Source organism: Lampris incognitus, chromosome 9, assembly GCF_029633865.1.
Source record: "Lampris incognitus isolate fLamInc1 chromosome 9, fLamInc1.hap2, whole genome shotgun sequence".
NCBI classification, from domain to species: Eukaryota; Metazoa; Chordata; class Actinopteri; order Lampriformes; family Lampridae; genus Lampris; species Lampris incognitus.
The window spans coordinates 13,112,026-13,139,956 of record NC_079219.1 but is presented as its reverse complement, the minus strand read 5'-3'; the positions used below and the strand labels follow the sequence as shown (position 1 = coordinate 13,139,956).

Genomic DNA, 27,931 nt, shown 5'->3' with positions numbered 1-27,931 from the left:
TGGTAGAAGTTGGCGAGAATTTGGGGGGATAGACGGGCGCTCCTCAGCCTCCTCAGGAAATGCATGTGTTGTTGGACCTTTTTCACAAGGGCCTGGGTGTTTGATGTCCAGGAGAGGTCCTCGCTGATATGGACTCCAAGGAATTTAGAGCTGGAGACATGCTCCACTTCCACCCCCTTGATGTGTATGGGGGAGTGGCTGCAGCTTGTAGACCTCCTGAAGTCCACAATCAGCTCCTTCGTCTTCTGCACATTGAGGACAAGATTTTTGGTGGTGCGCCCTGATGTGAGGTGCTGAATCTAATCCCTGTAGGCCGTCTCTTCATTGCTGGTGATACGGCTTTCTACAACGGTGTCATCCACAAACTTAACTGAATGTCTGCATGGACAGGAGATTTTGGTATTTATTACCATGGTCATAAATTGTACTGCTGAAATAAAGGGAAAGTCGGCAAGTATCAAGATGGTCCTGGAGGCTGCCAGGAGACATATGAATATTTTTGACATATCTGGAGAAGATCAAGACGTGACACTGCGGGGAGGCTTTGTATCAACTCAGGCTGGGTCTGGGTTATAGAGGGGACAATATCGTGAACGGCATCACTTTGGATGTACAATGTAATTAATCTGTACTGTGACGTTCTTACGTTTCAGTAGGTGGCGGTAACGCGACATTTCGGATGCCAACCGCCAATTAAAAAACCAACAAGACGGAAGAAGAAGAGTCCGCTCATGCGGGCAATGCCGAGATGCCAAACAAGCGCGCATTTACCCGGCGCGCGTTGTCGTGACCATCGGTGCGTGTTTTTAGAAATAGAAGTGAAACGAAGAGTTGAGCGCTGTCGTCGGGAGTCACAAAACAACGACAGTGGCGCAAAGCCTTTTGGCCGCAGAGTTGTTAGCTGTCGCTTCGAGCGCAGTGAGCTCGACGGCGCCGTTTTCCGCAGACACGCCACGGTTTGCGACGCCGATGCTCGCTAGCTAACCGGCACTGCTTGTGTTAGCCGCCACTTGTTTTAGCCAAGGCAGTATTTGGTGGGCGGCAGCATGTCGGAGTCTGGCCACAGTCAGCCTGGGATGTACGGACAAGGACGAAGGAGAAGACGACGCCGGGGAGACAGGGACACAGGTCCTCCGGGGCAAAATCTGTCTGGTCCCAGTAGGGATCGGGAATATCAACCCAGGGAACGACGGGTAAATATAACTTCAGCAATCAGGCCATTATTGAGTTTTATTTATATGGCACATTTCGTGCATGAAATGCAATGTTCCCTGAACGAGAGCAGATAAAGAAAACACATAAAAATATAACGCTACATAGAGTAAGAAAGATCCAGGGAATATACAAATGCATCATGTATACATCCACGTTAAATACACGTCCACACCACACCCCTGGTAAAATGGTTGGTTTTGTGATGTAAAAAATGAAGCCAAGATATATCATGTCGTCATCTGGGCGGCACGGTGGCGCAGTGGTCAGCGCGGTCGCCTCACAGCAAGAAGGTCCTGGGTTCGAGCCCCGGGTAGTCCAACCTTGGTGGGTCGTCCTCTGCGTGGAGCTTGCATGTTCTCCCCGTGTGTGGGTTTCCTCGGGGAGCTCCAGTGTGTGCGTGTGGGCCCTGTGATGGCTCGGCGGCCCGTCCAGGGTGTCTCCCCACCTGCTGGCCAATGACTGCTGGAATAGGGCTCCAGCATCCCTGAGAACAGGATAAGCGGTTCAGCTAATGGATGGATGAGGGAATTCTGTTTTTTTTTAAATGCAACCTATAACCACAAAGACATGCATGTTAGGGTTAATACACTGTGTCCCTGCGGCTGCCCACTGCTCCTACACAGCTAGGATGGGTTAAATGCAGAGAAAGAATTGCCCCACGGGGATGAACGTGTGTGTGTGGATGTCCGCCCTGTGTGATGGCCTGGCGGCCTGTCCAGGGTGTCTCCCCGCCTGCAGCCCAATGACTGCTGGGATAGGCTCCAGCATCACCGCGACCCTGAGAGTAGGATAAGCGGTTCGGATAATGGATGGATGGATTAATAAAAGTAGTTAAAAAAAATCTTGAGCGGCATGGCTCAGGAGGTAAAGCGGGTCGTCTAGTAATCGGAAGGTTGCTGGCTCGTTCCCCGGCTCCTTCAGAGAGTGCGTCGAAGTATCCTTGAGCAAGACACTGAACCCCTGACTACTCCTGATGAGCAGGTTGGCTTCTTGCATGGCAGCCTTCGCCATCAGTATATGAATGGATTAACGCGAGGCATACGTTGTGAAGTGCTTTGAGTGGTCAGTAGACTAGAAAAGCATTTAGCATTTTACCATTATAAAAAATAAAGTGGGGGTCCGCGGTGGTGTAGCGGTCTAAGCATCGGCTTTGTGTCGACGCAGTTGCCCATTGGGGACCGGGGTTCGCGCCCCGGTCTCGTCAGATCCGACTATGGCCGGACTCGATGAAGCAGCAATAATTGGCAACGCTGTCTTCGGGAGGGGGGCGGAGTCGGCTTGTGTTCGTCACATGATGCGTCTCTGTGTGTCGGAAAAAGCAAGTGGTTCGGCCTGGAGTCGCCTCGTCACTTCCAGGCGTCTCCTTCGAGACTGCCGGCCGGAGAGATGCAGCTGGCGAACGCACGCAGTACGAGGGTGGGTGTTCGAACTAAAATAGGGATCGATTGGCCACTAAATTGAGAGAAAAAGGGAAAGATCAGAAATACATCTTAAAGAGAGAAAAATAAAGTGAGAAACAATCAGGAAAAAATGTAGGGAAAAAATAGAAAATTTACAATAACCAGGCTGCATATGTGTACACACCCTTTTATTATTTCCTAGAGGGGGTTATGCATGCATGCGTGCGTGCATGTGTGTCTGCAGCGAATATCACAGACTACTCGACCTGTCAGCCTAAAAATGTCATGCACAGTTAGGACTATGATGAAGAACCTCTCTCTTGAGGTGATTAAAAACTTTGTTCTCGTTATCGCTGTTCCCTCTCATTCACTCTTTAGCTCGCTCGACCAACGCTACTTTCCGTCGCCGCCCACCCTGAGTCAACTGTGCGCATGCGCGACTCACATCTACGGTTGCGCCACATCAGGCAGCGATAGTGTTAAAACCAAAACATTATGTATCCGTTGCGGTTTGTAGGGGAGTCAGAAGATGTGGGAGGTGTGAGAAAGACAACCACAAAGTGGAGGAGTGTAAAGTTGAGAATCCCAGAAAGTTGAATCGGTTCATCTGGACACAACGTTTAATGGGAGAAACGTTTCATCACTCATGTCTGTGAATGTTCTCATTCATCCAGGTCATGGTTATCCAAAGGAGTTGAATCAAGTGCAACTGGACTTGGTATATATCCTTGAAGACGTTTCGCCTCTTGGATGAGAGGCAAAACGTCTTCACGGATATATACCAAGTCCAGTTGCACTTGTTTCATCACTCAGCTAAGTGACTTTTTCAGTCTCAGCTGACTGCAGGTATCCCCAACCTTATAAACAGCATAGTTGCATCACAACTGAAACCAGTGATCGGTTTCATATGCAAATTGCCATGACCATTAGTTAGGGTTGAAATGGCTATGTGTACTTTTCACAGAGGAATGGGGAATAGTTGTAATCACAGCATTGTAAGATGGCAACAGATGTGCTCTTAGCCCCCCTCCTCCTTGGTTCAGGGATGGTTGTTCCCTCTTCACATAGGTGGCCTTTTTGACTCCAAATCAGCTTTCCTCCCTATCAAGGATGTGCACATCCTCATCCTTGAAAGAATGGCCACTGGCCTGTAGATGGGTGTAGATTGTGGAGTCCTGGCCTGACGAGATAGCTTTTCTGTGTTGTGCTATCCTCCTTACCAGAGTCTGTTTGGTTTCCCAATGTACAATTCATGGCAATCCTCCTGTCACTTATCAGTGTACACTATATTGCTCTGTTATATGCCGGCTAACTCCGTCCTTGGGGTGGACAAATTTCTGTTTTTGGGTTTGAAAGCAACCTCAATCCTCTGTGAAAAGTACACGTGGCCATATTAACTCTTAACTAATGGTCACAGCAATTTGCATATGAAACCGATCAATGGTTTCGATTGTGACGCAACTGTGCCGGTTTTGGTTGTCATGCAACTATGCTGTTTATAAGGTTGGGGATATCTGCAGTCAGCTGACACTGAAAAAGTCACTTAGATGAGTGATGAAACGTTTCCCCCACTAAACGTGTCCAGATGAACTGATTCAACTTTCTGGGATTCTCAACTTTACACTCCTCTGCTTTGCAGTTGTCCTTCTCCCATCCCCAACATGTTCTGATGCTCTACAAACTGTACAGAATACATAATGTTTTGGTTTTGACACTATCGCTGCCCGATCTGACTCAGCTGTAGATGTGAGTTGTGCATGCGCACGGTTGACTCAGAGCAGGCAGCGATGGAAAGCGGCGTTGGTCGAGCGAGCTAGAGAGTGAATGGGGGGAGGGAGGGAACTGTTGGGGACAGCTGCAGTCAGCTGAGATTGATGAAGTCATTTAGATGAGTGATGAAACGTTTCTCCTACTAAACGTTGTGTCCAGATGAACGGATTCAACTTTCTGGGCTTTCCTTACCTAGATTTTTGAGCACTTACCAAGACGTAAAGTTTAGGAGGAGAGAGCAAAGTGCCTGCACTGCAAGAGAAATCATGATACGGGGTCAGCACAGTGTCCAAAACGAATTAAGAACAAGAAAGTGAATAAGATGAGAATAGAAAGGGGATTGTTGTATGCCAAAGCTGCTAAGCAGATGGAGAGAAATGTCAATATGATGGAAGTGCAAAAAGAACCGGCATAGAAAAGGAATGGGGCTGACCAGAATATCGGCATGGACAAGAAAGGATTTTTGGCATTCATTGCCATGGTCATAAATTGTGCTGGTGAAATGAAGGGGAAGTTGGAAAGAATCAAGATAGTGTTGGATGCTGCCAGGAGATACTTGAATGTTGTGGATAATCTGGATGAGCTCTAGCTGTTACACTGTGGGAAAGATTTATTTATAAAGATTTTATTTATAAAAATGAGCAAGAAGAAGATTATGTGTTTGGTTATGAGTCTTGAAAGTAAATAAGAAGTCGATCTTATTTTGCAAGCCAGCACATCATTCACTGCTGATCTCAGCAAATGAGAACTGAAGGAACACTAGATGAACCAAAAATAATTCGCCTTATTCACCTCGCCGCCATATGGAAGTGCCATAGTCTCTGATGTTGAAACTCTGCTATAAAAATACAATTTCAAGAGTAGGATTAATCAGTCACAGTTGGAAATCATCTCAGTAGCTACAATAAAACATTTCCCATGACTGAGCTATGTTTTCTTGCCGTTTTATCGCTTTAAACTGGATGAAAGTCAATCAGTAGAGCAGCCATTCACCTTCATTCATTTTATGTCGTGAAAATTGTGATGGTTAAATATATTTGACATCTTGTAATAATGGCTTTGAAATTATGATCTCTTGTCATTTCATGTCAGACTTGGTCGCTTTCTTTTTAGGGTCCGCCTAGGGGGCTGCGCATTCACAGACTGACAGGCAAAACGTTTTTATTAGGTAGTTTTTTTATATTGAGCTTCTTCCATATTTTCCATTCGGTCGACGTGGGCGCTGCACAGAAGTCTTATAATGACAGGAAAAACACTTTTTTTTCTGCCTGTGTGTGCATGTATTTCCCTTCTCCCAGTAGGGTTAGGGTTAGGGTTAGGGAAATAAGGGCTTGTCGCCGAGTTTGAGCACTGGAGAAGGGGAGGTACATTCACCTGGTGGAGATCTGCACTCTGAGTGCAATTCTCTATTAATTGGGGATGTGACTGTGTTCAAAATTAACCAATCACATTCAAACTCATGTTAAATAGTAGTTAAATAGTTGGTATGCTCCTGCCATCAATTAAAGTGACTATGATTAACCCCAAATAAAGTTCAGCTGTTGCTGTAGGATTTTCCTGGCATCTTCTTGGTTCCATCCAACTGCAGAAGCCATGGTCCACAAACAGCTTACAAAGCATGAATGGGATGTCATTGTTGAAAGGTATTGATCAGGAGAGAGGTACAAAAGAATTTCCAAGGCATTAGATATAACATGAAACACAGTGAGAAGACAATCATCAACAAGTGGAGAAAATATGGCACAACAGTTACATTACCAAGAACGGGATGTCCCTCCAAAATTGATGAGAAGAAAAGGAGAAAACTGGTCAGGGAGGCTGCCAAGAGGCCTACGGCAACATTAAAGGAGCTGCAGGAATTTCTTTTTGGGCCCCCCCCCCCTTTTCTCCCCAACTGTATTCGGCCAATTACCCCACTCTTCCGAGCTGTCCCAGTCACTGCTCTACCCCATCTGCCGATCCGGGGAAGGCTGCAGACTACCACATGCCTCCTCTGATACATGTGGAGTTGCCAGCCGCTTCTTTTCACCTGACAATGAGAAGTTTGGTCAGGCGGATGTAGCGCATGGGAGGATCATGCTACCCCCCCACCCCCCGAACGAGCACCCCGACCGACCAGAGGAGGTGCTAGTGCAGCAACCAGGACACATACCCTCATCTGGCATCCCCCCCGCAGACACGGCTAATTGTGTCTGTAGGGATGCCTGACCAAGCCAGAGGTAACACGGGGATTCGAACCGGTGATCCCCGTGTTGATGGGCAGCAGAATAGACTGCTACGCTACCTGGATGTCCAAGGAGCTGCTATGGGGTAGGGTGGCAAGACGGAAGCCTTTTCACATGAAAAAAAAACAAACATCCAAGCCCATCTAAATTTTGTAAAAAGATACAACCGCTCTCTCAAAGCCATATGGAAAAATATGTTTTGGCTTGATGAGACCAAGACTGAACTTTTTGGCCATAATTCCAAAAGGTATGTTTGGCACAAAAACAACACAGCACATCACCAAGAGAACACCATACCCATGGAGAAGCGTAGTGGTGGCAGCATCGTGCTTTGGGGCTACTTTTTCTTCAGACAGAACTGGGGCTTTAGTTAAGGTGGAGGAATCATGAATAGCTCCAAATACCAGTTGATTTTGGCACAAAAACTTCAAGCATCTGCTAGAAAGCTGAAGATGAAGAGAAATTTCACCTTTCAGCACGACAACAACCCAAAGCATACATCCAAATCAACGAAGGAATGGCTTCACTAAAAGAAGATCAACATTATGGAATGGCCCAGCCAGAGCCCAGACCTGAATCCAACTGAAAATCTTTGGGGTGACCTGAAGACGGCTGTACACAGGGGATGGCCTCGCAATTTGATGGATCTAGAACCTTTTCGCGAGGAAAAGTGGGAAAATATTGCCAAGTCAAGCTGTACCAAGCTGACAGACTCTTACCCAAAAAGACTTGAGTACTGTAATAAAAGCAAAAGATGCTTCAACAAAGTATTAGTTTGGGGGTGTGCACACTTATGCATCCAGGCTATTGTAAGTTTTGTATTTTATTTCCCCTAAAATGTTTGATTGTTTTTCACTTTATTTTTATAGGTTGCAGTTTCAAAAAGATTCGGAAAAGTTTTGACATGATTTATCTTGGTTTCATTTTTTTACATCACAAAAACCTGTCATTTTAACAGGGGTCTGTAGACTTTCTATTCTGTATGTGTGCGTGTGTGTGTGAATCCTGGTGGTTGGGGTGGGGTGGTTAAAGGAGTGAATGTGTTGAGCGTATTTATTCATTCATTAGCCAAACCGCTTATCCTTACTCAGGGTCACGGGGATTATGGGTAATTGTAGAGCTGAGATAGGTGGTTAATATATGTGCACAACAAGATTAAAAACAAAGAATTATACATGGAAAAAGAGATTTACAAAGAAAACCATTCACAATATACTAAATATATACAAAAATGTGTAGTGGATGAAACAAACTCTGTTTAGGATAAGGCTCAAATAATGGGTATGAATGTTTTTATAGGCACTGTTGAGGGAGCATGTGGACCTGGGTAAGGTGGTGGGAGGCAGGGATGCAATTTCTTGTTTATTATGCTGTCGATGCCACTTTTACAACTCACAAGTCAGGACTTACTATTGGCCTACCTTGAATTAGGATGGGAGCGAGGATCCCCCAGGACCAGTCCTTCAGAAAACACCTATCATACTGGCAAAACCCCCTGGTGAAAGGGTATGTAGTCTTATGAGATATTTGCTTAATATTGTCTATCCCATGTTAAGCATTTTCTCCTGACTTGTGCCCTTGGATCTTTCTTTGTAGTCCAAGCCATCTCAAAATGTGCCTGTCAGTGGAGCCCCTGTCCTTGAGAAGCCCATCATGCTAATCAAAGCCAGAGAGGATGGTGGAAAGCCAGGCATACCTCCAGAGGTGACCCCTGTACCCTCTGGTGCTGGGTCTTCAAAGTTGGAGAGGGAGGGACAGCGTCCTACCCAGCCAGTATACCAGATCCAGAACCGAGGCATGGGTGCTTCTGCATCGAGCAGTGCTGTAGACCGTAAGTTAACATTATTTTTACAAGTAATGTTTTTTTTTTTAGTTGAGCCATTGGCTACTAAAATAATGTGGCGGTAAAATAACAGCTGACGAAAACTAAAATGTACTTCTGAAATCTGTCTATGTGGCACATAGCTGTGATTGGTCAAAGTAAACTCCTACCTCTGGAGAAAATGAAGCACAGCATCAAGCTGGTGGACGATCAGATGAATTGGTGTGACAGCGCCATGGAGGTGAGTTATTAGGTAATTAATCTGAGTGATGTATCATATGTTCGAGCGGTAAATTTACCTCAGGGATTATTGCCTGAAGGCCATGTGATACCCGAAAATGAATTTTATTTTCAATTCAGAAATTAGTCAAAGCTTCAGATAGAAACTGTGAAAAAACAGTGATGTTGTGATGTGTGTTCTAGTATCTGAGGGACCAGACAGATATGTTAGTGGTTGGAGTCATTGGCCTTCAAGGAGCTGGGAAATCCACCATCATGTCACTGTTATCCGCAAACACATCTGAGGAAGACCAAAGGTAGCGTTACTAGGGCGGGACGCAGTTAAAGAAATCCAGTGGAGTTTTCCTTTTAAAACGACTTTGTTTTGTTTAAATTCTAAGTTTCTCAAAAAATACACGTTGTGTGTGTTTTTGAAGCCTAACAAACAAGTTGAATGCATTTTCTACCTGTTAAAATATTCTTAAAGCCTTTTTTTAGTAATTTTTTTGAAAGCGGCATTCTTTACATCTGCTTGCGATCCTCTCGTTTTATTGGTGGCTATGGCAGCAGTTATATCCACCAACTGTCAAATTGGGTGAAACATTATTCAAATATTCTCGCCTTTTAATTTCATTGACATGACCAAGTGTTAGCAGTAAAACCAGGCAATTTTGCATGTAACTAATAACAAGATGTTTTCAGCCGAGGGAGTGAAAAGTTATCAATCTAATCTGGCTAGCTAATGCCATCTGATGGTTATTGTTCACAGTATGCAAATTAGCCTATTTAGCATTCTCTACTACTTTTGGCTGCTCCCGTTAGGGGTCGCCACAGCGGATCATCCGTTTCCATCTCTTCCTGTCCTCTGTATCTTCCTCTGTCACACCAGCCACCTGCATGTCCTCCCTCACCACATCAATAAACCTCTTCTTTGGCCTTCTTCTTTTCCTCTTCCCTGGCAGCTCCATATTCAGCATCATTCTACTGATATACCCAGCATCTCTCCTCTACACATTCAAGCCATCTCAATCAAAAACAAAGAATATCAAAATTTAGCCTATTTAGCATTAATTTTGTTTATTTTTAAGATCAAAATGCATATTAAAACTTCAGAATGGATAGGGCATCCGGGTAGCTTAGCGGTCTTTTACATTGTCTACTGACACAGGGATCGCCAGTTTGAATCCCTGTTACCTCTGGCTTGGTCGGGCGTCCCCACAGACACAATTGGCCGTGTATGCAGGTGGGAAGTCGGATGTGGGTATGTGTCCTGGTTGCTGCACTAGCGACCCCTCTGGTCGGTCGGGGCGCCTGTTCGAGGGGGAACTGGGGGGAATAGCGGGATCCTCCCACGTGCTACGTCCCCCTGGTGAAACTCCTCACTGTCAGGTGAAAAGAACCGGCTGGTGACCCCAGTTGTATTGGAGGAGGCATGTGGTAGTCTGCAGCCCTCCCCCGATCCCTGATGGAGCAGTGACCGGGATGGCTCAAAGAGTGGGGTAATTGCCCTGGTATAATTGGGGAGAAGAAAGTCCAGCAAAAAAAACGAAAACAAACAAACTTCAGAATGGCTAGAGGCTATGTTAAATTCTCAAAAGCACATAATTTAGTAACATTGGCTGTTGCCCAGTAAATTGTCAAGACTAACCTCAGTAAAATAATGCAGTCATTCTTGTCATCTTCGTGCTGTCTTTTTCATTTTTTCTCTTCCTTGTGTTTTATGTCTTATGTCCACAGCAATGCATAACGCATCATCCCCGTGCATGTGCATGTGCATGTGTATGTGTGTCCTTGAGTGCATGCTAGAAGAACATGTGACACAAACAATATTGGGATCTGCTTTACTTACTGTGCGCTATAGTGCCAATAGTGGTCAAAAACTCCATTGGAAATCTTTAATTGATCTCCTGTGTGCTTACAGTCAATGTTTTGTTGAGGCTTGCGTTCCTTCAAGTGGGTGAGATTGAATGAATTCAAGTTACTACATACTTGCAGAATATAGCACCCAAATGCTCAGGTTCTTATTTGAGAAAGAAAAATGTTTGGAGAGGTTTGTACACCTGTTTGTACTGCACAATTATTTAACTGAGAGACACACTGCTCTTCACAAGTAGACTATTAATGAGATTACGTTGGCCTCGACTTTATATACAGACGTGCTCAAACTTGGTTCCCTTACAGCTGACTGAAATAACGCTTCATTCCCCCTGAAAAGTGATGAAGTTAAAAGCTGTTTTATCATGTGTACTTGCATGCCTTTGGTATGTCATAGAATAAAGCAAAGAAGCCAGGAAAAGAGGTGAATGATTGCTTTTCCTACAAAGGTATTCTAAAATTGGCTGGACACATTTGTTGGTACCCCTTAGAAAAAATAATAAATAATTGGATGTTAGTTATAATTAGTTTCTTTAATTAGTAGTACATATGTCTCCAATCTTGTGATCTAATCAGTTATCCAGCCTATTTAAATGGAGAAAAGCAGTCACTGTGCTGTTTGGTATCATTGTGTTGCACCACACTGAACATGGACCAGAGAGAGAAGGAAAGAGTTGTCTGAGGAGATCAGAAAGAAAATTATAGACACACATGGTAAAGGTAAATGCTACAAGACCATCTCCAAACAGCTTTATGTTCCTGTGACAACAGTTGCAAATATTATTAAGGAATTTAAGGTCCATGGAACTGTAGCCAACCTCCTCGGGCGCAGCCGCAAGAGGACAATCGACCCCCAGATGGAACAGAAGGATAGTGCAAATGGTAGAAAAAGAACCAAGGATAACTGCCAAAGAGCTACAAGCTGAACTCCAAAGTGAAGGTACGTTGGTTTCTGATCGCAATATCCATCACTTTTTGAGTGAAAATGAGCTCCTTGGGAGAAGACCCAGGAGGACTCCACTTTTGAAAGAAAAACATAAAAAAGCCAGACTGGGATTTTCTAACATGCATATCGACAAGCCACAATCCTTCTGGGAGAATGTCTTTTGACCAGATGAGTCAAAACTGGAGCTTTTTGGCGAGTCACATCAGGCCTGTGTTCACAGATGAAAAAAATGAAGCTTTCAAAGAAAATATACCTACAGTGAAACATGGAGGAGGCTCTGTTAAGTTTGGGGGCTACTTTGCTGCGCCTGACACAGGGTACCTTAAATCTGTGCAGGGCACAATGGCATCTCAAGACTATCAAGGCATCCTGGAGCGAAAAGTAAACTGCCGGTGTCAGAAAGCTCTGTCTCAGTCACAGCTCATGGGTCCTCTAACAGGATAATGACTCAAGAATGGGTAAGAACAAAACATGACTCTTCTGAAGTGGCCCTCTATGACTCCTGATCTGAAGCCCATCGAACGTCTATGTAAAGAGCTGAAACCTGCAGTATGGAGAAAACACCCGTCAAACCTGAGACAGCTGGAGCTGTTTGCTCATGAAGACGTCTCACTGAGAGCTGCAGAAAACATTTGATTGCAGTGATTACCTCTAAAGGTTGTGCAACAAAATATTAGTTTAAGGGTCCCATAAAGGAAAATGGCATGGAAAAAATTGTTTTATTTACAATATTACGTTGAAAAAAAAGTCAAAAGCTAGGTGATTTCTATGAAATATGAAATAAACAATGGTGGACGCCAATTACTTTTGTCAGTTACGAGTTATTTCAGAGAAAATTGTGCATTCTTTGTTTTTTTTTGTGGGAGGGGTACCAACAAATATGTCCAAGTCATTTTAGAATATCTTTGCAGAATAAGCAATAATTCATCTCTTTTCACAGACTCTTTGCTTTATTCCATGACATGCCAAAAGCATGCAAGTGTACATTTGACAAAATCACTTTTAACATCATCACTTTTCAGGAGGAACGGAGCATTATTTCAGTGAGTTGCAAGGGTACCAGCAAATTTGAGCACGTCTGTACATGATGCTTAAAATTGTTGGCCTGTGCATCTTTTCCCTCATAACTGTACTGCCAAATGCTATGGTGTAATAACCTCTACGCTGTGTCTTGACTGTAACAGATGTTGTAAACAACCATTTTCACTTGTTTCATCAGTTAAATCAGATGAATGATGTAAACCTGTGAAAAAAGCTGAAAATGGAAATGTTGAGTTATTGTGTCCTCATGGAAATAGACATAACTTTTGTCCTTGCTGTGACAGAATCGATGAATTAGGTGGGGAGGGTAGCATGAACTGTTTGTAACAGTTTTTTTGTTTTTGTTTTCACAGGGGGTATGTGTTTAGGGCCCAGACTCAAGAAATCAAGGAGAGAGGAGGAAACCAGACCAGCGGGATTGATTTCTACATCACACAGGAAAGAGTCATTTTCTTGGATACACAGGTAAGAATCAAGTATTGCTTGAGCATCTCTTTTCCTTTCTTCGGATATGATGCGATGAGATCTCTCAATGGTTTCCCAAATGTTAATATCCTGTTAGAATGTTAGATAGTGTCTGAAATGTGGTGGAAAGTATTTAAAGAGATAGTTTCATGCTGTTTCTGAGCACATTTTTAACACGGATGATTCGAATTACAACCGGTGTGGTTTACGAATTACAACCGGTGTGGTAGGTGTGGTTTTATGATTTCATAGCTATTGGCTACTGAAATTCAGGGTGGGTGTGGCTGGGTGGGCTAAACACTGGGGCTAAACCGCTTGCCGTAGAAAAATGAGAAATTCATTGGTGACATAGATAGATAGACAGATAGATAAATAGATGGATGGCAATACAGCTAGCAAGATTGATAATAAAATCTCAACAAAACCAACTTCAATTCGAACTAGCAAGGAAGCGGGGGGGAGGCGGAGAAAAGGGTAAATGTGATTTTAGGGCTACCATTTGTCTCATCGATCACATCCACACTTCTTACCTCGATTAACAACAGGAAAAGTTGGATTTTGATTCAACTATCACTTTAATGGTGTTTTTCCAAGGCAGGGCTTGGTAGTGCAAGCATTTTACTTGTATTTGTTCCCCAAAAATAGACATGCGCAACTAAGGAAAAAAAGCATGAGCTTCTGTACGTGTTGAAATGAAATGTAAATTAAATGTAAAGGTGAACTGTAGTTTTTCCTTTTTTTTCCACACAGCTCTATAGGGATAGCAAAAAATACTTGCAACAGAAACTAAGGCGCTCGCCACTCAGTTTTTAAAGTACAAGTGGCGCTGCAGGGAGGGAAATTTAAAACGCAAAGATGAGAGCTAGTTGGACAGCGTAAAACGGATGAAGGAAAACAAGGTTATTATGAAAAATAATGATTTTTGTTGTGGTGTGGAGGAAATGGGAAACAAAAGAGCAGTGGCTATAACAGAAAAGGGTGAGAGTGATGATCAACAGAAACGGCGAGGACGAACAAACTGCTGCTATGATGACCAGATGCAAATGGTCCAAATGCAGTACAAAGGTCAAGATTTCGCATGACAGATTTTTAATGTCCATCCATGCATCCATCCATTATCCAAACCGTTTATCCTGCTTTCAGGGTCACGAGGATGCTGGAGCCATTTACCAATGCAAAAAGCGTAGAACTTTGACATAATATGTATTAGGCTTAATTAGACACATTTATTTCCTGCCTGCAGTTACACAGTCTGTGTAACTGTTGTGCATCAGTGCACAACAACATATGCTTTAATAACAGATTGTAAAATGGATTGCTTTCGGCATGAGCAGTGGTAAATCATTAGTGGTCTGCGACTTTGTGCCTGCCTTTTGGATGTTTTTTGACCGAAGAGCGTTACAACCGATCCAACACTTCGATATGTGAGAGTGGAGAAGTTCATGCAGAGAATTCCAGAGATTGTTATTGGATAATAATCAAAACTGACGAATTAATGTTTGAATTGGAAAAAACATTTACTTATGTTATTTATTTTCAAAATACAGGATATTGTCTCAATATGTGGGTCAAATTGCTGTGCAGTACAAAATAAAGTGGGATGCTTGGCCAGCCTACCTGCCGCTTCCACAGTTAAAGCTGCTCCAGACGAGAGCAGTAAAATTGAGGCTACGCTTTGCCTCACTTGATTGTCTACAAGAAAGTGATAACAATAAGCGATGTGCGAAATTGATTTGTCAAATAGCAGACTCTGTGAAAGAACAAGTTGAAGTTTATCAATTAAAACAAACAACAAAGACCTAATTAACAAAGCCTGTTATTTTGAATTTGTAAATATGCTCCTAAATTTCTCTTTGTGCTTCTGGATTTATGAAAATATGGGAACATGTGCTTCCATTAAAGATATTACCATCAAGTCCTGTAAGGATCTGAGGTAAAACATTGAAACTAGCTATTGCAGCTCTTGACAATAATGAGAATTTTCACATTACTAGATTTTATGTCACTTGTGTACTTTTTCAGTGCCTGTATCTGGCCAAAGGTGGGTTCATATTCAAGCCACACGTTGTGTTACTCAGTTCTGTTTTCTTATTTTCTACAGCCTGTCCTCGGCCCCTCCATTTTGGACCATCTCATCAACAACGATCGGAAGTTGCCTCCAGAGTATAACCTCCCTCACACATATGTAGAGATGCAGGTCAGTGGGTAGCCTGTAGAGGGCATTGTTTAGCTGACTTGAAGAAAGTAACCAGCATGTGGAAAGCGACGTCTCCTTTGTGTTCTCTAAACCCTTTTCTTTCTTTTTTTCTATTGCTCTTGTGCACTTGTGCCAACATGAAATGTAATTCTAGAGAACCACTAACTTGCCATCTATTTTTGATGTCATCAACAGTCTCTTCAGATCACTGCCTTCCTGTTCACAGTGTGCCATGTGGTCATAGTAGTACAAGACTGGTTCACTGACATAAACCTGTATAGGTAGGTAGCTGTCCACCTGCCACAGCCCTACAATGTGCACACATAGAAATCCTATTAAAACCTGGAAGCAATGACTTAATTTGTTGCTACTGGTCTGCCTTGAAGCAGTTATATTTATTTTTTTGAGAAATCTAAGATGGTGATTGGTTATTTTGAGTAAATATCAATAGGATTCTAGGAGAAAATCTGCTACAGCTAGAATGAAAATGGGACTAGAAACACAACAAGGTTTTATTTCATCCTTAATGGCTGCATCTTGTTGTATTGAGTCATACTGCCTGTCACATTAAGAGTCCTTGACAAGGTGTACCATAGAAATCAGATGTTACCTCACTTTATGTACATACTTTATGTGCAAGCAAATAATGCTATAGCTTAAAAAAAATCATAGGCTACCTATAGCCTATATAGTCGAATAATCATTGCTAAATTTGTATTTTTATAATCATATATAGCATATGATTTACAGTTTACATCATGACAAAAAATGAGTTAAATTGGAATATTAGAAAATATTTCATGTGGAAGATGCACATTGAAGTGCAGCAAATAGTTAACAGCAAAGTCCAGGTGTGGGATTCAATAGTGAATTATTATACGTTTGGCATCAGCAAAACAAATCCACAGGGGGATCTTCATGCACAATTTTGGGGACTTATATTATGAAATTCACTCAAACATTGTTCTCCACGTGGGCCCTCATGGTAAATATGAATTTTCTAAAAATAATTTAGTTTTTCTCGGCAACAAATGACTGTTTGGTTATTCTGAAAAAAATATGATTATCTTAATTTCAGATGAAAGGAAAACAAAAACATTTTAATTGCAAAGTTTCACCACCTTATGATATGATCAATGGAGAAATGCCTCGTTTGCCAACATTCTTGTCGCCCCCTGCAGGTTGAAATACCCGTTGGCTTCAAAACCTAATGAAACAATCCCCTATCTCAGGGTTCCCCAATCAGTTTTCCCCAAGGGCCAAATCTTGTCATGCATACCAAGCCAAGGGCCAAAACATCTGAGGAAGTTGTTTTATGTGCAGATGTTGTTGTTGCTGCTATTACGATTATTATTATTATTAGTAGTAGTAGTTGTAGTAGTAGTTGTGGTAGTAGTTGTGGTAGTAATTTAGGCCTGGGATTCTTAAAGCCTGTGTTGAGGGTCACACAAGAAAAAAAGAATGCACTCTTGAACTAAAATAAGTCCAAAACCAACCATTTAATTATGGACAAAAAGAAATGGACGTTCATTCACAAATCAGTGAGAGAAATTGAGAGCGACAGGATGAGGCAATCCTTCTGCTGTCGGGCCTGTATTCTGTCGTGGCAAGTCTGAGGCACTGGCCAAGATATGCATTGGAGTGGCTGTTTCTTTCCTGGTTCTTGATCGAGTTCATTGAAGAAAACAATGACTCACATATGTACGTGGAGGGGAAACTCGTGAGTAGGAGCATTGCAATAGCTCACATGTTTTGAATCGAGCTTGGGGAACCACATTGATCCAAAAGTCACTCACTCACCCCAATGTGCTTGTGTTGTGCTTTGAGCAAATCAGATGTTCTCATCTCCAAGACCTCCATCTGAAGAGTTGCCTTATCTATGAAAGGTACCAGCCTTTTGGCCTCTGCAGTCCACTGGCCGTCAGCCAAAACGGAGAACAGCCGTCTCAGCAAGTGGAAGATATCACCTGAGAGTTTAGGAGAGCTTTCAAATCATTCCTTGAAGTTTTCTACCAGGCTTGTCACAAAATCCTTCATTGATGGATCCTTCTGCATGTCGTTCTTCTCGCAATGCTCCCGCAGATGTGGAAAGTGCCAATTTTTCCCATGAATATCTCTCTCCAAAAGGTTCAGCTTTGACCAGAAAGCTTCAACTGCCTTGTACATGTCTGCAACAGTATGGTTCTTGCCTTGTAATTTTAGATTAAGGTGATTTAGATGAGATATGATGTCACAAAAAATAACATATGCCATCACCTTATTGTCACTTAAAAACCTCTGATATTCTTGGGCTTTTTGGCTCCACAGTCCAGATAAAAATGACTCAAGCTCATCACACAGGTCTCACACTCTCTCCAACATACAACCTTTGCTCAGCCAGTGAACACCACTATGAAGCAAAAGATCCTTGTGTTCCACTGACATTTCCTCCAGCAGTGCTCTGAAAAGGCGATGTTGCAGACTACAACTCTCACGAACAAAATTTAAAAGTCTCGTCACAGGATCCATCGCCTCTTTCATTTCCCCACACAGTTTAGTGCACAACACTGATTTGTGAATAATGTAATGAAATGCTAAGAGTGCTGGGTTAACAGCGGCAAGCCTGCTTACCAAGCCCTCGTGTTGTCCCATCATTGACGGAGGCCCATCGGTGACAGCGGGCACAATTTTGCTCACATCCAAGCCATTCTTCTCAAAGAACTGTTAATTCATTAAAGATGGTTTCCCCAGTTGTGTACCCAGGCAGAGGAAGCAAAAAACCTAACTCTACCTGAAAGGTCTTCCCATCAAAAAATCTTGTGAACACGTATAGCTTTTCCATATCAGTTCGGTCATGGGATGAGTCTATGGCTAGTGATATATGGCTTCTGCTTTGTTCAAATCGGTGAATAGATTGGAAAAACACTCCCCCACTAAAAGTTCTGCTCTTCTTGTTTCCATGTTAGCCAGCAATGGCACCTGCTTTAATAGCTCCACAACCGTTTTTTTTTTCTCATCATGATTTAAAACTTTGCCAACCATATCAATGGTACGTTTTAATAAACTCAGCTTTAGTGAATGGCTTCTTAGCTTTAGCAAGATTCCATGAAACATATAATGATGAAGCTGTTGCACTCTCTTATCCCCCCCCCCTTTTTCTCCCTAATTGTATCTGGCCAATTACCCCACTCTTCCGAGCCTACCCGGTCACTGCTCCGCCCCCTCTGCCAATCCGGGGAGGGCAGTAGACTACCGCATGCCTCCTTCGATACATATGGAGTCATCAGCTGTTGCACTCTCTTGTGCCGATGTTGATTTACAGATCGTAGAAACAGAGTGCTTGTATGATGTTATCATATTTGCTATTTTTTGTTTGCGTGGTCTGATTTTGCAGGGTCGTTGGCATTAAAACCTGCAGCATGCATAGTGTTGAAGTGCCGCTTGAGATCATCTGCTGTGCAGACAGCTACGGTCTGCATGCATATCAAGCATGTCAGTTTGGCATTGGCGTGGCCCGCTAAAATAAAACAAAACTGATCAGTCCAGTCAGATTTGAACTGATGGTTTTCCTGGTCGATTTTTCGCTTTTTCGCGCAGGCCATGTTCTCAGTTTAGGACAGTTATTGATTATCTGTGACTTAGCTGGTGAGTGGCTGTGTCTAGTCAAGGACCGTAGAGAGCGCTGAGCACGTCTTACATCAACGCACGCTTTACGGCATAGGTGAAGTGTACGGTGTGGGTTGAGATCAAAATAAAGTAGAGCAGCACACTTTATTTCACGTGTTGCGCACTTTATTTCACATGTTGTGACAGGTGCGTTAGTGCCAATGGGCCTGCGGGCCACTATTTGGGGTTCAGGGCCCTATGTGCTCACCGTCCAGATACACATGAGGAAAAAAAAAAAGAGCAGCTCCTACGAAGGGTTCGCAGCAACTTAGAAGTTCACCTCCCCTTAGGAATTTTGAGAATTCTGACTTGTAGCTAGAGAGGATATTTGGCTTTTTCTTTTTCATAAGGCCACTAATGTAATAATATGATTGAGGCTTATGGAAAACAAATGTTTGGAAAATCTCTACGTATGTGTGAGCATGCACATGGGTTAGAGGCTTTGCATGTCATGTGCGTGTTTTCATTTTATTGTCAAACATTTCAATTTTGGCCATAAAGGTCCTTGAAATGAAAAAGTAAGACGCCAGGGAGGCCTGCTTTCATTCTTTCCCAAAGAGATTGTATTTGCTTTGTGTATCTTACTTCTGTGTCTCCTCTGTGTGGTAGTGACAATATTTTGCAGAACTGCTGAACACTCGAAATTTAAAGGACCAGTGTGTAGGTTTTCGGGGGTTTTATTGGCAGAAATGAAATATAATATTCATAACTATGTTTTCATTAGTGTGTTATCACCTGAAACTATGAATTGTTGTGTTTTCATTAGCTTAGAATGAGCCCCTCATATCTACATAGGGAAGTAGGTCCTCTTCCATGGAGCCCGCCATGTTTCTACAGTAGCCCAGAATGGACAGGCAGCCGCTCGCTTTTGTCTTAAGCCGGCAGCTGCGCCCCAATGAGCAGAAGTACAGCACTCTTAAGATGCACCGTTACACCAAAGCACCCTTGGAGCAGTTCTCGGTACCTGAAAGGAGGTTCGACCATGTCAATGTGGACCTGGTGGGGCCCCTGTCTTCCCCTCACGGGTTCACACACTTTCTCGCCATGGTGGACAGGACCATCTGGTGGCCAGAAGCCATTCCGCTGTCATTGATGATGTCCACCGAGGTGGCACAGGCGTTCCTTGGGACTTGGGTCGCCCGGTTCGTTGCCCCATCTGACGTCTCTTCCGACCCAGGGCTCCCAGTTCCCATCCGAGCTGTGGAATACAGTCGCAGAAAGCCTGGGTGTCAAGCTGGGTTGTGTGAGAGGTTCCACCGCTCCATGAAGGCTGCTCTTTGGGCTGGCCCCAAGGACAGTGGCTGGGTCAACAGGCTCCCGTGGGTCATGTTGGGGCTCAGGACAGCCCCGAAGGAGGATCTCCAATCCTCGTCTGCAGAGCTGGTTTATGGCCAGCCGCTGCGGATTCCCGGGGCTTTTGTCCCCAATGCCACGGCTCCTTGGTCTGCAGCCCAACAGTGGATCATGCTCCTGGACAATGCCAGAGTCTTCACGCCAGTCCCCACATCACAACATGGCCTTCCACAGGCTCACGTTCCGGCAAGCCTGCCGTCAGCAGGGCATGTGTTTGTCCGCCATGATGTCCACTGTGAACCCCTTTGACCGCCCTATGATAGCCCGTTTCGTGTCCTGGAGGCCGGGGGCAAGGCCTTCATAGTGGACATCGGCAACAAGCCAGGTGAGCCTTACACTGACTCACCTGGATTTGGACCGGCCTGTTGAGCTGGCTCAACCCCTGTGACGGGGGTGCCCTCCTGCTTTGCTCTCACGCCAGTTCAAGGCCCCTAAGACTCCTCCGGCAGAGGCCCGGCCCCAATAATACAAGGCCGGGCCGGGTGGGTGATTCGGGCTCCGACCCGTTGAGTTTTTCTGTCTTTTTCAGGTTTTTGTGAATTCTGGGGGACGTGTATAGCGGGCTGTGTATGGACTCAGGCAGATAATTCACAGAAACCAGTTTTGTACACAGTGTTATGATTACTGGCTCCATTCTTCATGCCCAGTATATTATTGCCACCTGGTGAACTTCATCCATTAGGTAATTGGGCACACACCTGTTTCCCCCGTTTTTTACACCCCGACTGGAGTCACTTTGTTGTCTATGTGATGTGTGTGACTAAACAGCAACGGCAGCCAAAGAGAGAATTGGTTGACTCGATAATTTCCCAACTCCTACAAAGTAATACCTTGTAAGACACCACTTAAAGAGAGCTCTAAGGGGGTCCGGGTGGCGTGGCGACCTATTCCGTTGCCTACCAACATGGGGAAGGCGGTTCGAATCTCCGTGTTACCTCTGGCTTGGTCGGGTGTCCCTACAGACACAATTGGCTGTGTCTGCCAGTGGGATGTGGGTATGTGTCCTGGTTGCTGCACTAGCGCCTCCTCTGGTCGGTCAGGGCGCCTGCTCGGGTGGGGGACATAGCATGATCCTCCCTCGTGCTACGTCCTCCTGGTGAAACTCTTCACTGTCAGGTGAAAAGAAGCGGCTGGTGACTCCACATGTATCGGAGGAGGCATGTGGTAGTCTGCAGCCCTTCCCGGATCGGCAGAGGGGGTGGAACAGTGACCGGGACGGCTCAGAAGAGTGGGGTAATTGGCCTAATACAATTGGGGAGAAAAGGTAAAAAAAAAAGATCTAAAAGTTTGTTTTATATATTTACATATATATTAATTGAAGTTAAGCAATACAAGGAGTAAGAGAACAAATTCCTAAAGAAATGAATGAGAACGTCTGTAGGTCAAAGATTCAACTAGTTTATCCTACCGGATGATTCCTGGTTATAACTTAATAAATATCTATTTAATTATTAGGTTGATCAGCCCACATAAGCTTATTGTCTATTATTATTGTCTATTGTTGTATTTGATTACAGTTACTTTTGCGGTGGCTCATATCTATCTCTAGCTCTTTTAGTTGTCATGACATTATGTATGCTGAATTGCCAGTTTATTAGGTAAACCCCCTGCCTTCACACAAAATGGAAATTCCAACACAACATATGTTAGGTGACTGCGATGTGTGGTATTAACCAAGCAGACCAGCATTTCTAGCGTCAGTTGGTGTTCAACTGAGCATTGGAATGGGCAAAACGAGGGACCTTAGTGACTTTGAATGTGGCATGATAGTTGGCGCTAGGCGTGCCAGTTCTAGTAGCCTCTTCCAGATGGCTGTCGTCCTGTGCTTTTCACGCACAAGCATTTCAAAGTTTTACTGATGATGGTGCAAAAACTAGAAAACTACCCGTGATTGGCAATTCAGTGGACAAAAACAGCTTGTGGATCAGAAGCGTCGAAGGAAATTGACTAAAATGTTGTGCAAGATTACAGACGGGGCCGCAACTAGGAAAATCAAATCCAAATTCAGTATTGGTGTGCAGAATATCCCCTCAGTATGAGCATGCACCACTTATCAGACTTTGTCTCAAATGGGCTACAACAGCCAAAGACCCTAACAGGTGCGGCTGCTGTCAGCTAAGAATAAGTAAGAGCATCTTGAGTGAGCACAGGAGGATCAAAACTGGACTGCTGATGAGTGGAGAAAAGTAGTCTAGTCGGGAAAGTCTTTCATCATCCTAATGGAAGTATCATAATTTGGCATAAGAAACATGAGTCCATGGAGCCATCGTTTTTAGTGTCAACAGTACAGGCTCGTGGTGGCAGTGTGATGGTGTGGGGAATGCTTCCCTAGCACACATTAGAGCCCCTGATACCCACTGAGGAAAATCTGAACAGCACGGTGTAGCTGAGCATCCTTGCTAACCAAGTTCAACCCTTCATACAGTTTATCCACACTCGGACACTTCCAGCATGATAATGCACTATGTCACAAGGCACATATTGTCACCGAATGGTTCCAGGAACATGACATTGTGTCATTGCTTCAGTGACCTGCACAGTTCCCGGATCTCAACCCTATTAAGCATTTTTGGGGTGAGGTGGAAAGGGCTGCTGACAGCAAGAATGTTCAGCCATCCAAACTGCAGCAACTGCGCAACAAAATCATTTAAGCATGGTACAACATTCCTGCACAATGCATCAAGCATCTTGTAAAATCCATGCCCGGATGAATTGATGTCGTTCTGAAGGCAAAGGGGGGCGCAACAATTTACTAGAAAAGTGTACCTAATAAACTGACAAATGATTGTATGTATATCAGATTTTGAGTCTGACCTTGGTATCAGGACTTGGGCAAGAGTAAGCAGACTAAGAGGCAGTGTTCCTCTGAGGGCCCTTTGGGCCACTCATAACAGCATCCACCCCAGTGAACTCTTTGAATAAGACACTGAATCCCCACAAGCCCCAGAAGTGCTGTTCCATAGCTGACCCTGCGCTTTGAATTTCCTGGGGGCCTGTATGCAAAAGGTATTTCCCTACAGAGAAAAATAATTTATCACATTACATTCCTCAGCAATGACAGGTCAGCAGCATCAATATAGTCCACTGGGTAGTATCTATGGATGTTCAATTTCAACTTTATTCAGATTCAGACAACTTTATTTATCCCAGAAGGGCAACTCAGTTCTTACAGTCTACCCAGACATACACAAACTCCCAGACAAGCGGCAATCATCACTATGTCAGAGACAACAGACAGATCAGTTCATGGGCAAGAGATGCACACTGTCACCCTCATGTGGCCCTGCATGCAGACTCACACGAGGACCAGGCGAAGGGCAAAAATTCATATAAGTTAAAAGAATAGAATAATAAATTAATATATGATGTGCCTTCTTGAGGATGCAATTACAAAGCGAGATTAGCTCGTAGCGAGTCGCCATAATACGGCGCCATCTTCTATCTCAATGTCTGGTGAGGTTGGAAACATGGGAAATATATTTGATAATTTTCAGATATTGAAGTCCTAAAATTTCTCAGTAAGTCTGGATAAGCATGTGTTCATGCCCTATGCACATATAGCTACACATGTGATTTAATTTTAAGCTGACAGTGATATAGACTGACGGCTGTATTTTTGGCTGGACCGCAACAGCAGGGCCAGCCCCCACACATGTGGTTGCTGCTCATGGGTGAGTGACTGAGTGAGTGCCCTGAGTGAGTTGTGGAGTTTAACCATTGGTCAGACGACCGAGTTGGGGGTTTCCCCATTAGCCGTCGCTCTTTCAAAATGAATCGGCGCGAACAGTTTTCTATTGCGTCATCAGCTGTTCACGGAACCGATGTCAAAACAGCTGCTTTTTAAACACAGTCGTGCGAAAACAGCTATTTAATAAATGTAGTCGTGGTCCAGCCATACACTAGGTTTTAACCTAGTCTTGTTCAAGATGCCATAAATTGTCCCAGTCAGTCTCCCAAATCTTAATTTTCATTCCAGTAATTAGAGTCTGTGAACAGTGTGTAAATGTGAATAGCAAAGGAATGAGTTGAGTAGCAGTAGACACACTTGAATGTCAAAACAAAATGATTCAATGTCCTTTTAACTCCTTGATAAGGATTTAATAGTTTTGATGATGCTATAGTAGCAAACTCAATAGCGTAGTGGATTTCCATTCATCCATTTGGCAAAAAATAAAAAGTAGCAGACTGAAAAAAAGAACAGGCTAAATATCCTCATATTCATGTCTCTGGTTAGATTCCTTCAGACTGCTGAGATGCTGAAGCCTTCTACCCCTTCAACAAGCCATGACAACACAGGGTCGTCAGGCAATGATGATGGAGCTGAGTACTATCCCCATATAGGTAAACTCTCAATGCATAAACACACACACACATCAACATGATCAGTGTACTGAAGATAAATGCCCCCCCCCCTTCTCCATTTAGTCTTCCTGCACAACAAAGCCAGGCGAGATGAATTTTGTCCCAGGAATCTGAAAAACATGCATTTTGTGGTGGACAAATTGATGGCCCACTCTCATCTTCGATACAAAGGTCAGAAGGTCTCCTTTTTTACTACTCATTACATGATTTACATACCAGATTAACATGTTGTGTGGTATTCATTTGACATGTACCCTAATCCATAAAACAAAAATGAGGTCAAGTCGATTATATTTGTATAACCCAATATCACAAATTACAAATTTGCCTCAAGGGGCTTTAGCAGCACAGCATCCTGTCCTTAGACCCTCGCATCGGATAAGGAACAGCTCCCTAAAAAAACCTTTAACTGGGGGAAAAAATAGGAAGAAACCTCAGGGAGAGCAACAGAGGAAGGATCTCCCTCCCAAGACGGACAGTGTGCAATGGATGTTGTGTTTACACAATTTACACAAAACAACATTGAAAGAGGATAACAGAACTATAATGGAATTATAAAATGTATGACAAATATAATGAGGAGGATGCCAAGCAGTGTCCAGATGCCACCGGCGCAGCCCAGGACCCGAGCCACGTGACCACCATCACCATGTGAAAAAAAAAATTAGTCACACGATATTTATTGACAGATATGTTTCATCACTCAACGAAGTGACATCTTCAGTCTAAACTGACTGCAAGTATCCCCACCCTTAAACAACAGTTATCATAACGACCGAAACTAACGACCAAATATGGGCGTGACCATTAACTAGAGTTTCAGTGGCCATGTGTACTATTCACAGAGGATTTGGGAGTGTTTGCAATCACAGCATTGTAAGATGGCGACAGATGTACTCTTAGCACGCCCCCCCCCACCTCCACCCCCCTCGGTTCAGGGATGGTCGTTGCTAGGATCTAACATAAATGGCATGGATCTTATCAGGGTTGGATTTACCCCCTCCCCCCCGTTTTTTTTTCTCCCCAGGGTTGGATTTATTTCTTGATTACTGGAAGAGATGCTTACCTCAAATTGTGTCAGGCATCACGACGTACCATGTGCTCATCCTTTATTGTATTTGATGCCTGCTTTCAGGAACGCTGTCCATGCTTGACTGCAGTATTTTCCCTGGGCTGGGGAAAGACTATCTGGAGACAGAGGTTAACATGTTCCTGCTGCCTGTGCAGGAGAATGAAGGGGAGGATGTTCTGACCAAAGCAGGTAACAGCAATTTTTCAAGTGTTGCCAAGACCCAGCTCAGCCCATCTGACATGAAGTGCAATTTTTTTTTCTGGTTTATTGCATAAGGTTAGAAGTCAGTCATTTGATTTTTTCCCCTTGTAATTCATTCAAAAACATGTTTGTGACTGTTGCACAACATTTAGGGTCTGGGTCCTCCCCACTCTTCTCATTGCTGCCGGGATACAGAGGACATCCTACATTCTCCTCTATGGTTTCCAAGCTCCGCACCCAAATACTGGCCATGCCCCGGTGTCAGCTGTCACACACCATCCTTACTGAGAAGAACTGGTAAAGGAACTACAAAGAAATAACTCCTCCTTCCAACCCCTTTGTTTTATATCCTGTCTAACATGAGTTGCTAGCGCACAACAGATTTATGGAGTCATGGAAAAAAAAATCTTTGTTCATCGTGTCTCACACTTAAGTGTTTATTAAAATGCATAAAGGTTAAACTATTATCCAGTTTCAATACATTTTAGCCATAACTGACCTAATCGTGGTTCATATTGTCATGAAAAACATGCAATAGTCAGTAAATTTTAAAATACAATTTCTAGGCTTTGGAAAATTACATGAAATTATATTTTTGTTAAAGCTAATGCAAACTCTTGAAGATTTATTTACCAATTAAAAAAATGCAGGCAGAACCTTTGCAGTTGGGCTTTAAAATTTCAGTTGTGTGTGTGCATGCAAGAGTTTCTGCCCGCTAGCTTTGTTTGTTTCTTTCTTTCTTTCTCATGCATTTATTTATGTATGTATTTGTTTGTTTGTTTGTTTAAGTAATTACTTAATTAGCCCCCCCGTGACATGCCAAATGTTTGGCCCATCCCAATTGGGCTTACAGGACACCACTGTTTACAAAACGTACATCTTCTGGTATTGCACATACAAAAGATGTGGAAAAAGTAAAAGAAAAGAAACGCAAACAAAATAAAAAAATTCAGATGAGCTGTTCACGTAAAGAACTGTTACATATCTACAGATTATCTCGATAAAGAGCTTTTTTCCTCTTCTCCCAGGCTTTCCCCAGATAACTGGCTAGTTTATGTTTCATATGTGAATAGCCAACTCGGTCTTTGTGCGTCATCCATATTTACAAAATCAGTATCTATTTTTATCTTGCTAAACAAAGCATCGCACCATTCACAATAAAAAGGACAGTAGAAAACAAAATGCACGTCATTTTCTGTATCATTTAGACAGCACATTGGAAAAATCTGCTTTTCTTCCTCTAGATCAACATATACATACACAGCTGGGCACATAGAGATCTTTGCTTTTTAGACAAATTATATACAACATAATTCTCTTTACCATATTCAGTTTTTTTTAGTTATAAATACTAGTATTGGTTAGCTAGCTATCTTGTCGACAGTATGCCTGGCAAGCATGGTTTCAATAATCTGGTGAACTCTAATCCAATCTAGTATTATCTAATCTAATTTTGCTGTTGTTGCAGGTTTCACTATGCAGCGCGCATCTGGGATGGGGTGAAAAAGTCCTCAGCCCTCTCTGAATACAGCCGCCTGTTGTCCTAGTGAGTACTGTCAAGGCGCTCCAGAAAAGAGTCACACTGAGAGACAGGAAGCTCTGAGGTTGGACAAAGTCACTTCCGTATCGTGGGAGGGACTAGCTGAACAGTGTCATCGAATCCCATTTGGTGGTAAAAAAATGGACATTGCCCAGGACACCATGAGGAATATGCTGAGCAGACAGAACTGAGCTTGCTCTAATTGTAAAAGATTGCTTGATTACTACATATCAAATATGTGGGCGTTGAGTAATAAAAGCCTACTCTGCACCAGAAGGGACAACCGTCACATGTACATAATGTAACCAAAATATGTAAATATTTTTTGAGAGCCATCATTGATTTCAGATGTGCTAACAACTGTCCTAGTATACTTGTTTTGTGGAGAAATGTTTTCTGAGAGAAAGTTGCAACACCCCTGTAATAGTTTTTTGTTTTGTTTTTTTTTGTTTCTTACAACTATTGAACATCAACACGTTGTACCTTGTTAATTTGATGAAATAAAAGGAACATTTCAGAGATTTAAATTTTTGTGGTTCCTTTTCATTTTTACTCCTCTAATATCTTTGAGGGCAAGGCTGAA

General features: G+C 43.2%; 1 protein-coding gene across 1 annotated transcript; it reads left to right on the top strand.

Annotated features, from left to right (window-relative positions):
* Positions 1-750: 750 nt before the first annotated feature.
* Positions 751-27,931, top strand: smg9 (SMG9 nonsense mediated mRNA decay factor). Its single transcript, XM_056286352.1, has 13 exons — positions 751-1,193; positions 8,042-8,116; positions 8,207-8,441; positions 8,576-8,673; positions 8,856-8,968; positions 12,867-12,978; positions 15,080-15,175; positions 15,371-15,456; positions 24,408-24,514; positions 24,599-24,706; positions 25,671-25,796; positions 25,961-26,105; positions 27,277-27,931. The coding sequence occupies exons 1-13, from the start codon at positions 1,047-1,049 to the stop codon at positions 27,353-27,355; spliced, it is 1,527 nt and encodes a 508-aa protein (XP_056142327.1). The 5' UTR covers positions 751-1,046; the 3' UTR covers positions 27,356-27,931.